A 13140-nucleotide genomic window follows, 5' to 3' on the forward strand; every position below is an offset into this window, starting at 1 on the left:
GTGACGACAGACCGGAAGAGTCGTCTCTAATTGGTAACCCTAGATGTGCTAACCCTGGCGAATTTTACACGCGTTGTTCATTACATGTTATAAAAAATAATAATGTTGGATTATATGACGTTTTGGTAAATTTATGGTTAGATTTGGCACAAAAACACTTATTTAAGGTCAATGAGCGATCGTGGTATTGGGTTAAAATGATCACTCTCGCGAGATCATTCACAAATCTAGGGTTACGATCCAGACAAAACAGGAAGAGAAATGACAACAGTATAAGGAGGATGTTGCTGCTGTGACTCTTTTTTAAAGTCTTCATCGCTGATTTACTGACTTCACAATGACTTCAGTCATTAAAGACACTCAAAGGTTTGATTTAAAAATCTGACTCATTTCAGTAGTTTACGTTAAGCCAATTGTTACATATAGTCTGATGTCGAGGCACGAAATCATCCTGAAAGTTGTAATTATAACTGGTGTTTGGTGCATTATGGGCACTAGACTATAAGATATAACTTTTATATGTTATTTTGGCATGCCTTGTGTTATTGCTCGTATCTTTTAAATGTGTCTCTTTGCAAAGTTTTCGTCTGTTTATAAAATTAATTGTAGTGTTTAGTTTAATTATCTCAGTGTTCATTCTGTCCTGAAATTGTGTTTAAGTCCAGCTTTGAGATGTTAGCACCTAACTAGAGAGTCATTGTGTTCTACATGTTTCTTTTGCAGGGAAAGATTAAAAGGCTAAGTTTCAAGTTCACACGTAACTTTGTAAAATACATAGGGTTACCTTCCAAAATAGGTATTATGCATTGTTTTTGATTCGTCAAACCACTCTTGTTTCATATAAAAACAACAACTACAAATAAAAAATAAATAGATAGATAAATATATGTCATATGATTCTACTGCAGTAATCTAGTGTTTCTGCATTTAGGTGCTGAAGCCTCAAATTGTAGTATAAAGTACAACTGGGAACATTTTTCACCATTCTTCTAAATAGGTTATTTTAAGTTCAATAATGCTGAATATTTGTAGTGCAGCAATGTGTTTAATTTAACTTGCTGTAAATCATTTGTATTTGTATATTCATTTCTAATCTGATAGAAATACTGTTACAATGAATGACGGTTTAGGATCAGAAGTCTATGGCTGCAGATATCATTATTGACTAATCTGTTGATTGTTTTCTTGATTAATTGAGAGAATTATAGACTTGTTTAGTCTATAAGATGTCAGAGACTGGTAAAAAAACAAGTTCAGTTTGATGTTGACCTCAAATATCTTGTTTTATACCAACCACATCCCAAATATTATAGTTTAATGTCATAACGAAACCAGAAAATAGTTGCATCAGAGAAGCTGGAACCATAGAATTAGAATTTTCCCTGTTAAAAAATAACTCAATATGATTAATTGATTATCCAAATAGTTGGGGATTCATCTAATAATTGGAAACTAATTGATTAATCAAATAATTGTTACAACTCTAGTCAAGAGCATTTGTCATTGTACTAAAATGGATGAAATAAAGAAGATAATATACATGCATACATACAAAAATAAGTGTAAGTAAATCTAAGACTAGTTGTTATTTAAGACATACTTAAAGCTAATTATAAAGTACCTAAGTGTACTTAAGTGATTGTTGAGCTAATATGTGTTTACTTTGACTTCAGTAATATTGTGAGTGCCTTCTTTTCTTTACCTTGTAGTATTACTTCTTTAATTTTTAAGTCACCCAGCATATTTACTAGCTAGTATGTCTGCATCTACATAATACTGTTTATACTCATCATGCATATTCAAATGTGTCATCATATCAGAATCTCTTCTTAGACTGCGTTATGCTTTCAGCTTTCTGTACTGTTGCTCCTTTTTATCCTGTGCAACCTATCGCAAAGGATTTTTTGATGCTGTATGTTTTCACTGCCATAGGTCCTGTTTATAGCTTCTGTGTAATCTTTGCAGTTTTATAGAAATGCCTTTGAAATCCACTGACAGCCAGAGTGAAATGTCTCTCCCTTAGCTGGTAATCACTGATTCAAAACGATCTGAGTACTTTTCCACACCACTGTCATTAACACTCACGCTCTTTCTTTCCAAACAGCATAAAAGAAGCGGTGACTTTCATCAATGCAATTGATATGAACAAGTTCTCCAGATTAATCTCCCGCATCATACAAAAGCTTCATCTGAAGGTACAGAGGCCGCACAGTTTTATCCGTGCCAAAGACAAGAGGCTTTTGAGGCTTTTTCAGTAAAGCTGTAGTGCCAGAGAGAGCAGTGCATGCATAATGACTTAGTGGAGCATCAGTCAGACTGTGCTCTAATGAATGCACACACATGCCTGGCCCTGTTGATGATTCTGGTTTTTCACAAGACGTAGCTGGCTGTCAAAATGTTGCCGTTATTCACTCTAAAAACAGTGTGTCTGCTAGTTAGTTTTTTACTCCCAGAAAGAAAGTAGTGAACCTATAAATACATTTTTCATAGCAGGAAAGGCACAAGTGTAAATAATAACATTACTATGGGCTGCATAACATAAAAAATAGTCAGTTTAGGGGCCTGTGATATTGTGTAAGATGGCTCAGTTTATGGCTCCTGGGGATAATTAAACTGAACTGAGCCATTATTAATGTTATTACGTCCAACTTTGCTTCTGCTGCTCCGACATGTCTGCATGTGTGCTTTGCAGAAAATCTTTTGACTTATCATATTCAAAATTAAACTTTTAATGTATTTTGGATTGATATTTCTGCCTGTTAAATTAACCTCTGTCATTGCAGTTACCAAGTTGAAAATGTATAAACCTTTAGCACTGAAATATGGCATAACTGCATTGTTTTCATCCTTTATCATTTTAGTTGAGTAAAATTTTCATATTGACACCCAAATACTTTCTGATACACTTAATAAGTAATTATTGAGAAAATAAATTAAAATGTATTATCAAAATATATATTTTGAGGTATTTGCATTAATTAGGAAAATTGTGTTTTCTTTACAGGGAGAGCGGGCGTTCAGTGAAGAGGAGGAGCAAAAGCTTCAGACTGCTCTTTTGTTGGATAAACAGGCTCTGAACCTGGTCCTGGAAACTTCTGCCTTTATTCTAGAGCAGGTGATGAAGTAATTTTAAGGATCTAACAATACTCAGTGTTTGTAAGGGTAAACCTTAGATGTGATGGAGGAACACAAGTAAGCAAAAATGCTCTGTATAAATATTTCCATTGAGGAATGGGAGAAAAATGAGATATGGGAAAAATGAAATATACATGCTACATTTAAATGAGAACTGCATTTGAATTCACATTATTCAGTTGGGAAGCATAAACTTTTAAAAAGTGAAAATGTGACAATGTAAAGACATATAATCCACAGGGTAAGTGCTTCCAGGAGACAGTTCATGAGGAGGTAGAACAAATTACAATCTTTAACCTTTTTATTTGCCTGCTATGTTTATGGAAGACAGGAGACAAATTAAAACATGCTATGCTCACATACTGAGCACTCTCTTCCAGCTGGGGTCACTGTTGCGTTGAGAGTGTTTGTAAGAATGTGTTGAATGGTGATAATTGTAGTATTGATACCATACGGGCTATCTCTCTACTTTTTTTCCTATTCTTTAGGCAGTGTATCATAATGTAAAGCCAGCCTCTCTGCAGCAGCAGCTGGAGGCAGTCCATCTAAACCCAGACAAGGCTGAGGTGTTCTCTCAAACCTGGGCCACCTCTGGCCCTGAGCTGGTGGATAGGCTAAAGCACAATATCTTTGCTCCAAAGAAGGTAAGGCTTGTAACAAAGTTGTTTTGGTCACAACCACTTTTTTTTTTGTTCTTGGATTTTAACAGATCTTACTTTATATGAATCAGACAATGGTTCTGCCAGTATTCATATCTGAATGTATGTTAAGGCAAGTCAAATGTTGATGCTCATTCAGGTAACAAGTAAATCATTCTCCCTTATGGCACCTTTCTCATTTTTAACCTAACCTGACCCTGTGTAACAAAATAATCTAAGCTCAAAAGTCCAGGCACTGGCATTTCCAACTTTCAAATAGAACTGCAACTATCAGTCCATTAATAGATTAGTTGACTGACAGAAAATGAATCACCAACCTTTTTGATAATTGATTAATTGTTCTGAATCATCTTTAAAGATGAAAAGCACAAAATGATATTGTAGCTTCTTAAATGTCTTAACTTTTGTGTTCCTTCTTTTAAGACTTTGAACTAAACTTTGTTTCATGTGACATTATAGTGACTCGTTACTAAATCACAATCACAGTCATCAACAGACTCTTTCTATTAAGACCAACCTGCTCTTCTTCTGTGAATTCATTTCAGCTGTTTGGATTACAAAGAGTTTTCTTGCAGCTCACACAAGTTGTCACATTCATTTTAAAACTAGTTTCTTGGTATAACTCGAACAGCGCTGCTTTGAAAGTTAAGGGAATTAAGATCTAACAGGAAATAAATATGCAGTATGTACACATCAGTCAAATGATGCTGGAGTTGTTGTTGCTGTCATACATGCAGACATCTCACATGCCTGCGTCTTGTAAGTCATCTTCCTCTCTCCTGTGAATTTGTTGCTGCCAGGAGAAGATCGTGACAGCCACTGATTCACGTGCCGACCTCTGCTGCAGTTCTCATTTTGAGCAAGTCAAGCTGCACAAAAGCTTGTCTATAAGTGACATATGTGTATATTTTCTTATATATTTCACATGATTGGAAAGCAGAGTGTTGTTTAATTATTTCTGAAACATTATGAGTTATTACAGTGTTTTTAAAAATAGTTTTTCTATTTGAGAAGTCCACCTTGTCATTTCTCATTATTCTTTGAGTCAAGCTTTTTACAATCCTTGTTGCTTTTCTATTGTTTTTCTCCTCACTAATGACGCTATAGCAATCAAACACCTGCAGCTGGTGACCATTGTTGCGGTGCATTGTTTACTCCGATTTCCTTGCACAGCTGGACATGACAATACGTTACAGTTGGTCTTTATGTTGGTCACTGACAGACTGATTGGTCAGACCAGCCGCTGTTTTAATTAACACTGCTGTTTACAGAGAAATGTGAGAACTCCTGCTTGGATTGCCAGAAAACAGACATACCAAAAAAGTATTAACATAGTGTATATTGGAGCAGGAAAACCATTCTGATGAATTAGTAGAGAAATACATAAAGAAAGACATGTATTTGTATGATTATTCATTGCTTTTTTATTAATGACTTAATATTAAAATGCAAGTATTTTTTAGGGGAATTTCCTTTATGATTAATTTGTATATTCTGAAAGTGAATTAAGTAACACATCACAGAGTTGGGATGTTTGTTCATGCTAATGTGGATGTTGTTTCACTTATGAATAATGTGGCCCGGCCCTTCCCCACCTCGCATCTGTCCTCTGATGCTGTGGAAGCATCCAGACCCAATAAGTCACACATGCTTTATTATTATGGCCTCTCTCTGCATCATAAAACACTTAACTGCCCTGCCTTGACTCAGTGCGGCTAATCTATCATACAGCTACAGCTGACTGATGAGGTGTCACTCTGTAAATCAGCCAGGCAGGCAGTGAATTGGTGAGACTGGTTTGAGCAGACACTACAAGGTTTTTGCCTGACTGTATTATCACACAGACCTTCCGTTTCAAATGTATATAGAGTAGGGTCCAAAGGTCTGAGACCACTTCCCCACTCAGTAGAAAATTACAGAGTCACACTTAGGCAGTTTGTTCAACCTTTAGTCTTAGAGCCAGCGAAGGAACTTTGACTTTATAGAGATTATGCAGAATATTACAGTTGTACATTTTCATGAGTATGATAATTACCATACTTAACTTTGAGTGTGATAATACAGTGGCACTTTAGTAATGATGTTGGTTCAAGGTCCTCTAATCACGGTCAGCAAACAAGCTATTAATAATGTGTGCACAATTCATTTTGGTGACAGAAGCTTCTTATTCTTCTAAGGCTGGATTTCTCATCTGATCTAGAGTAAGTAGGAACACATAAGTGAGAAAGTTTTTTAAGTAGAAACAACACATCATAATCTTTTAAGTGATTGTCTCACTAAGGTGTAAAAATTACACCTTAGTGTTTAATCATTATAATTCTTGACTATTGTTTTTGTTCTCACTAATGATGCTGTATCAATTAAATGCTTGCAGCTGGCAATCTTCGCAGTGTGTTGCTCACTTTAAAAAAGAAAATAGGAATATATAAGTGAAAGAGTAACAATTTATCATAAATAAGGTAACAATTTGTCAAGAAAGTCTAGACTAATCAATGATGTCTCCAAGTTATGGAAATTCTATTTGAAAATTATTGTTATCAAGTTTATTGGCAGTGTTTTTTTTCCATTTCTGTTTCTCTGGTACTTGTGCTGCTATTTTGCTGGAAAGTGCTACTTAAGTGTTTACCATCGAGTCTTTGAAAATCTGTCTGAAAAGCAGCACTGGCCCTGTTTGTGTGTTTCAGCTGGATTATGTCAGCTGGCAGCTGAACCTACAGATGGCCCAGTCCAGCCAAGCCAGACTGAAGTCTCCCAGTGCGGTCCTCCAACTTGGACTCCGCAATGAAGAATCTGAGGTGCAACACACATACAGTACACTTATTTATATTAAACACACACAAGCAGACAAAAACATCACCATCCATTAAAAACACACACAATCTGTTTATGGTAATACAGTTTAAGAAGCATTTCCAATCTGCCCCTCTGTCTTTGCTAATAGATGGTAGTCCCACTGGTGTCTGTCTTGACCCAGAGGTAGACACACATCTGGCTGCAGAGTAACTGTAGTGTAAAGACCAGAGATCAGGGAGCTTGTTATCTGAAACCTCCAGGGTCTCTTTGTTCTCTTGGGAGGCTTACTCTGCAGCTACAATTGGACAGTGTGTGCATTGACTGGGGGGGGGGTTCATATCATAACTAGCACCAAATTGTATCCATTTATGCACAGTATGCTCCCTTGTTTATAGTGTTTTTTTTTTTTTAGAATTACTGTAGATATGAATCCTATTGAGATAATTAGTCACAGTTTTCTTTAATACTCAGTCTCTACATGAGGATATTATTATCCATTTTAAACCCTCATGTTAATTATAGGCTATTGATACAGTGTCCTAATGAGGTCTAGCCCGACATATTTGCATTTAAAAAGGAAAACAGAGAAACATGACACAAACATGGTTTTTACTCACATTTCACTATTGTAGCAGGGCTGCATTTCCATTTATTTGTATTCAGTAGAGTTTGTTTGCATACCAATTAGCTAATACTGTGTAGTTACTCTAATAGCCAGCACCTCCTGAGCCTCCCTCCCTCACTCATTTCTTTCTTCTCCACTGGAAGGAGGATTGCTCTGTAGCTGTGGAAAAATTAGTGAGCATTGAAAAGGCTGTTTCTTTTTTATTTTGATATATATGATTGTATAAAGAGAATATATAGATTCTTCTAGAGATGACAACAACAACCTCAAATATGAACATATACCTAGTAGAAGTGAGATGCCGATGGTTTGACAAATACTTGAAATGTATTCAGTAAATGCCACGCAGGACTGCCGTTAGTTGTCATGGATACTGAAAATTTTGGTTATGGCCTCAAGGCATTTGACCGATTTCTTTTAAAGCAGTTTTTGGCACAAAATGGTGGGACTGATTAACCCCCTAGCCTGGGTAGTGTGGTTCCAGCTGACTAGTCAAGTGTTTCTTTTTTCTGCATGCCGCTTGTATTCTGTCCCTGGAGAATGCCGGCTCAGCCTAAACGTGGAATTAGGCATGACATATTCAAATTGCTGTCATCCTAAAATGTGGACAGATAGGCATAACCTAGAAAAAAAAGTTTTTCTTTATCTTTGTAGATGCAGAGAGTAGTAGGAGTTTTTTGCTTTGTTTTGTTCTGGACTATTTTTTCCTGTGTTTTCCCTAGGCTTGCAAAAGAGGCATTAATTTATTTAAATCCACTTTCACCATTCCCCTTGTGGGAGGAGATAGCTGGGGGGCTGAAACAAGGCTGGTTTAAAGTGTGAAGGGATCAACTTCAGTGAACACGATTGAGATGCATGTCCTTTGCTTAGCTGCAGGGGGCACTGTTGTCTCACAGTTAATGAAGCATCCCTTAGGGGCAGTAAGGTATTATAGAGATGGATAGGACACCTTTGTATTAAGGTAGTTTGAGTGTGCACGTTTTTTTTCCTCCCAATTTCCATTGGTGTTTTCTGATTAGAGTTTTGTTGTTTTCTTCCAAACTCCCCAAAAATGGCTCAGTGCAACTTCTGAAATGTCAAAACACTGCGATGACTGAGAAGTAAATTAGTTGCAAATAGAAATTAAATTCAGCTGCAAGTGTCATACTAATTACAACGTAGATTTATAACATGTTCGCTGCTAACGGCCTAAGAGAGGCGAAGGGAAAAACTGCAAATAGGAGGATTTAGAGGATTAAAGGTGGCAGAGGACAGGAGAATGGAGAACAGAAAAAAATAAAATAGGACATAGGGAGTAAAATAATGAAGATGAAGAGGATAAAGGAATGAAAATGAAAGTGAAGAAGAGGGAGGCAATGGTGGCCGTCTGTATATTATTGATTGCCTGGAACCTAAGTGGAGGGTTAGAGACTCTCCCAGCTGACCAGCATCCTGCTTCATTAGCACTGTCCCTGAGGAAGAGGAGGAGGAGGCCTGCCAGGGTGCTTCACATCTCCTTTACTCAACAGCATGTGACATACAGATTATCTACAGTACAGCACAATAGAGGAGAAGTTAGAGGACATATTTGGAGAATGGAGTTGATTGCTTTTCATGATATACAGATTTTTCTTTCTCTAACCATTAAAATATACATTTTCAGTTATTTTTTCCCCACACAGTGACCCCAAAATGTGAAAATTTAAATTGAAAGAAAATTGTTGATCACTGTTTTTGCTACTGTGCTGCAGTGAATGTATCAGTACCCCACCCACCCTAAACTGAATACGTATTGGGTTCAGTGGAGAGCTGCGCTGTTTCACATATAAAAATCTATGTTGTGGGATGCATTACAATACATTTGTACATGGATAAATACCCTCTCCCCTCTCTTTTGTGATTCTAGAGTCTGATGTCTAGTTTATTCTCAGAAGAATCAGTTGAGCGTGTATTCTCAGTATACAACATGCCTGTTTCAGTCTAACTTTAACATGAGACCTGTTGCATAGCATAACCTGTTTGTTATCCCAAAGGAGAAGCTGCTGTGACTGAAAAATACATTAGCGAGCTGCTGTCGAGTTGTAGAAGGAACAGGAGCAGAACAGGGTATAGAAGGTAGGAGATGAGGATGCAGGGAAGGTGATATTAAGGATGATGAATGAAAAAAAAAAGGCCAAGGAAGATCAAGAGAATGACAAAAACAAGATGAAAGTGGGAGAGAATGAAGAAAGGAATGGGGAGGCGACCGTAGCCATGAAATGTGTGAAATATGGTGTAGGATTTGTGTACACTGTCTTTGTAATTTGCTGTGGGACACACTGTTTGAAGCATGGAGTAATGGCAGCAGTGAATTTCAGGATATGTCGTAGTGGTAATAATAGTAATATGTATTGGACGTCTCTTCACCTTGGACAGATACAATTGCAGAGCTCTCCATTCATCAAAACACACAAAAAAAACATCAAGAATCTCTTCTTTTGTGTGTATTTTGAGAGCTTTTTTCCCCCGTAAGCACACTATACAGACTGCAGATAACCGGATTTAGTTCTTTTCCAACTACACAGACCTTGAAATAGAAGAGGAGTACAGAAGTATCTACCAGTTTATTTCTGAGGTGTACTGTCTTTAGAGGTTTAGTCTTTGTGGGCTAAAGCTGTGTTTGGAGAGGAGAAACACCAATAGGTGGCTTTCTGCCCAGTAACTTATCTGTATATTATTCTCTTGGCTGCTAGAGTGCAGTACACAACTACCTACCACTGAACTTAATGTTGCTGTGTAGTTTTTGCCTTTACTTTATATGTGTGGTAATAGAAATCTCAAAATGTGACCGAAGGATTATGCAGGAGAAAACAAGATAAAAAACTTGTTACTTTTTATCAGTTTCCTTCAGTGGCATTGACCAAACTTGCATGGGAACAGCCTGAATGAGTGAAGGCCATTGTGAAGGTGGGGGTCTTTTCAACCATCATCAGCCATGTGATATTGGGCATGGATGAACCATGTAGCAAACAGCCTTTCAGACAGTGATTGTCTGTTTTGTAATCAACCCTTTAATAACAATCATATAACATATAGACAACAAACCTACCAGAGGAGAACAAAAAACAGGGGCTTACATTATAACTAAAACAACAAATACATTGAAATAAGAGAATATGTAGTGAAATTACAAAAGGTTACACACAGAATCAGCAGCTGCATGCAAAACATTATTTGGACAGTCAGTAGTGTCGTTAATTTGTGCAAAACAAAGCTGCAGGTAAAGTATTTGACATCCAGAAAATGCATAATTCAGTTTCTGATGGCGAGAAAATGAGGAGGTTTTAATGAGTGGATTTCATGTATTCTTAGCAGCACTTAAACCAGCGAGCACAATCTGTCTCTGCTGTTGCCTAGAATTGACAAATGATTCAGGAGCTAGATAGATATGGTCCTGGGCTCTGTCATGGACGACAGATGTGACATTTTAAGCTCATTCCAGACACGTGCAACAGGGAGACTTTCCCAAGTTACATTGTGGTATCAGCTTGTGGTTCATTTGAATAAGTTTTAGAGGCCTGAAAGGGTAAAATAATCCAATATTTTACAAGAAAGAGCATAGATGCCCTAAAAACGAGTTTGGTGGTGCAAAAAAAGTTTTTGTTTTTCTCTCCTAAATTGGTCATTGATCACTCATGACCCTTGACAAACATCTTAGTGGGATCTAGCTCAAGAATAGTGGTGTTCGTGTGCTGTACTGTCCTACATGTGCTACAAAAAAAAAGGAGTATGATGAGCTCAGGCAGAACGACCATATATTGAAACACTTTCACTTTCTCGGACTCTCACACTGTGTTCATCATTTTTGCCCTCTTCTCCACAGTACCTATCTTCTTTCTTTATTCAAGCAAGTAGACACTGAGAGTTGAATTCCCTTGTCAGTCTTGGTGTCTCTCTTGCTCTCATTTTCTGTCTGTGTCTCTGTCCTCTGGCATTAACATGAGCCACTGCTTCGTCGACCGAGGGTAGGGTGAAATTTTTTATACAGAACATCCACTTGCAAGGCAGCCACCGCCAATTTCAATATTTATAGTGGACATGCTACACCGCAAAGGGCATGGAGTAAAAGCTAGTGAGCAAATGTAGCTTCTAGATGCTGGCTCACACTTCAAAGAATGTCTTCAGCTGATAGCTTCAGACAGACTTGATAAGAATTGATATAGCAAAGCTGTTCTGAGTTTCACACCACAAAAGGGAAACATTTACTAAATGTAGGTTTAAGACTAAATCTCAAACAGATTTTCTTACGTCTGTCCCACATTTAATCAAAATTTGTGAGCAAGGGCAACTTTCACCAAGAGCAGGAGCAAACACCTCACACAGCTCTGCGCCAAAGCTCAATACTACCCCGGTATTGAACTTGAGGATTTTTTTCTTCTTACTGTACCTTTGTTTAACTTTAAGGAAAACAATAACACATTAAAACTGTTATTATATGATCATTTCCCTCTAGTGCTAAAAGATTAAGTTGATCAGTTGGTTGACAGAAAATTAACGATTCAGACAGTCATTTCAGTATTTAGATGATTTATCAACCAATAATACTAGTTGCTGTTTCCAGATTTTTTGCTTTTGTATACATCCAATAGTATATTACAATTAAATAGGGATGGACATGTTATTAAGAATTATTGATTCAGTGATTGTTCAAAGAAATTGCAGAAATTAATGAAATATTTGGTTTTAGCCTCACTCTGACCCTTAACAGTGAGGTCAAAGGTCGAGGTCATCACCTCTGAGCTCCAGCTTTCTGGCTCCAGGTATTTTCATCCTGCTCATTATTAAATCAGAGGCTTGTGTCCTATATTGATATCAGATTGTTAAAATTTAAATAAAATAAAGAAACATCTTTTTTGCACAAAACTTTTTAACTCTCCAATTCCTTCATCCTTAAAAGGAAAATAACTTTCTCCCAAACTCTTTCTGCTGGGTTTGATGCCAAAGTACACCACTGGTTTTGGAACTCTTGTTGAAGAATGGCTCCAGCTGTATCTCGTGTCAGATTTCTCAGAGGATGAGTGTCTGTACACATCATAGGAGCCCTGCTGTTAATTGTGCTCCTTCGTACACAAGTGCTCGCTGAATTATCAGAAAGATCATATTTTTGCCAGATCAGAGTGTAGTGATGTCTTTGATTCTTTCAAATTCGCCTTATTCTACTCCTCTTGTTTCTTTTTCTGGCAACTGCTTTTTTATTTATCCGCAAAATACATGCCATAACGCAATTCTTCCTTTCTTTACTTGTGACTTATTCATGAGCAAATCCTCCACTTGTTGTTAGAAATTTTTGTGTCAAGTTTGTCCCCAGCTAGCTCCCCGTATTATAAGCCAACGAATTCTAGATGGTGGGAACCTGCTTGTTTTTGTTATCAAAGCATCAGACATGAAAGACTTTTCTTCTTGTGATTCTAATTTATTTTCTCTGTTCTGGCTTACAGCACCATTGCTGTAATCACGGAGGAAGGGAAGCTCTTTGTTTGAGAGCACACAACACACACTCGCAGACATGCACACACTCGAGCCCTCCCAGTGAAGGCTGTGACTTTATTTATTAACACTGTGTGATGAAGAATGCAATTAAACATCCCATTTTGACTTCTGCAAGGAGGTGCTGTGATCACAGCGTCCCTGAACATCCTTCACCGCCTCACACGTCTCCGTCAAACCAGCATTGCGAGCACCCGGCCAAACTTTTGAACGCAACTCAAAGCTCCCCTGACGAGTTACGTAAAGCCTGGCTCCCGCCTCCCACTTGCTCTTGTCATGTAGTCCCAACAAACAACACTTATCCAGGAGTATATCCAGCCTTTTCATTTATCATGTGAGGGATTACATGGCCCGATCAATATATCGGAGGGCTCTGATGTAAATGCTACCCCGTTAAAATCCTTCACACCAAGCCACCCACCA

The 13140-nt window shown here is 37.5% G+C and overlaps 1 protein-coding gene across 1 annotated transcript in view; it reads left to right on the plus strand.

Moving 5' to 3' along the window:
- The first annotated feature begins 259 nt into the window (after nt 1-259).
- Nucleotides 260-13140, plus strand: part of commd10 (COMM domain containing 10) — a 57682-nt gene continuing 44801 nt past the window's right edge. The window contains exons 1-5 of the mRNA XM_053325314.1: nt 260-366; nt 2105-2195; nt 3005-3115; nt 3624-3779; nt 6479-6589. Of these exons, the coding sequence (XP_053181289.1) occupies nt 338-366; nt 2105-2195; nt 3005-3115; nt 3624-3779; nt 6479-6589 (498 nt within the window). The 5' untranslated portion in view covers nt 260-337. The remainder of the gene's footprint in view (nt 367-2104; nt 2196-3004; nt 3116-3623; nt 3780-6478; nt 6590-13140) is intronic.

Source organism: Scomber japonicus, chromosome 9 (assembly GCF_027409825.1).
Source record: "Scomber japonicus isolate fScoJap1 chromosome 9, fScoJap1.pri, whole genome shotgun sequence".
In the NCBI taxonomy this organism is placed as follows: Eukaryota; Metazoa; Chordata; class Actinopteri; order Scombriformes; family Scombridae; genus Scomber; species Scomber japonicus.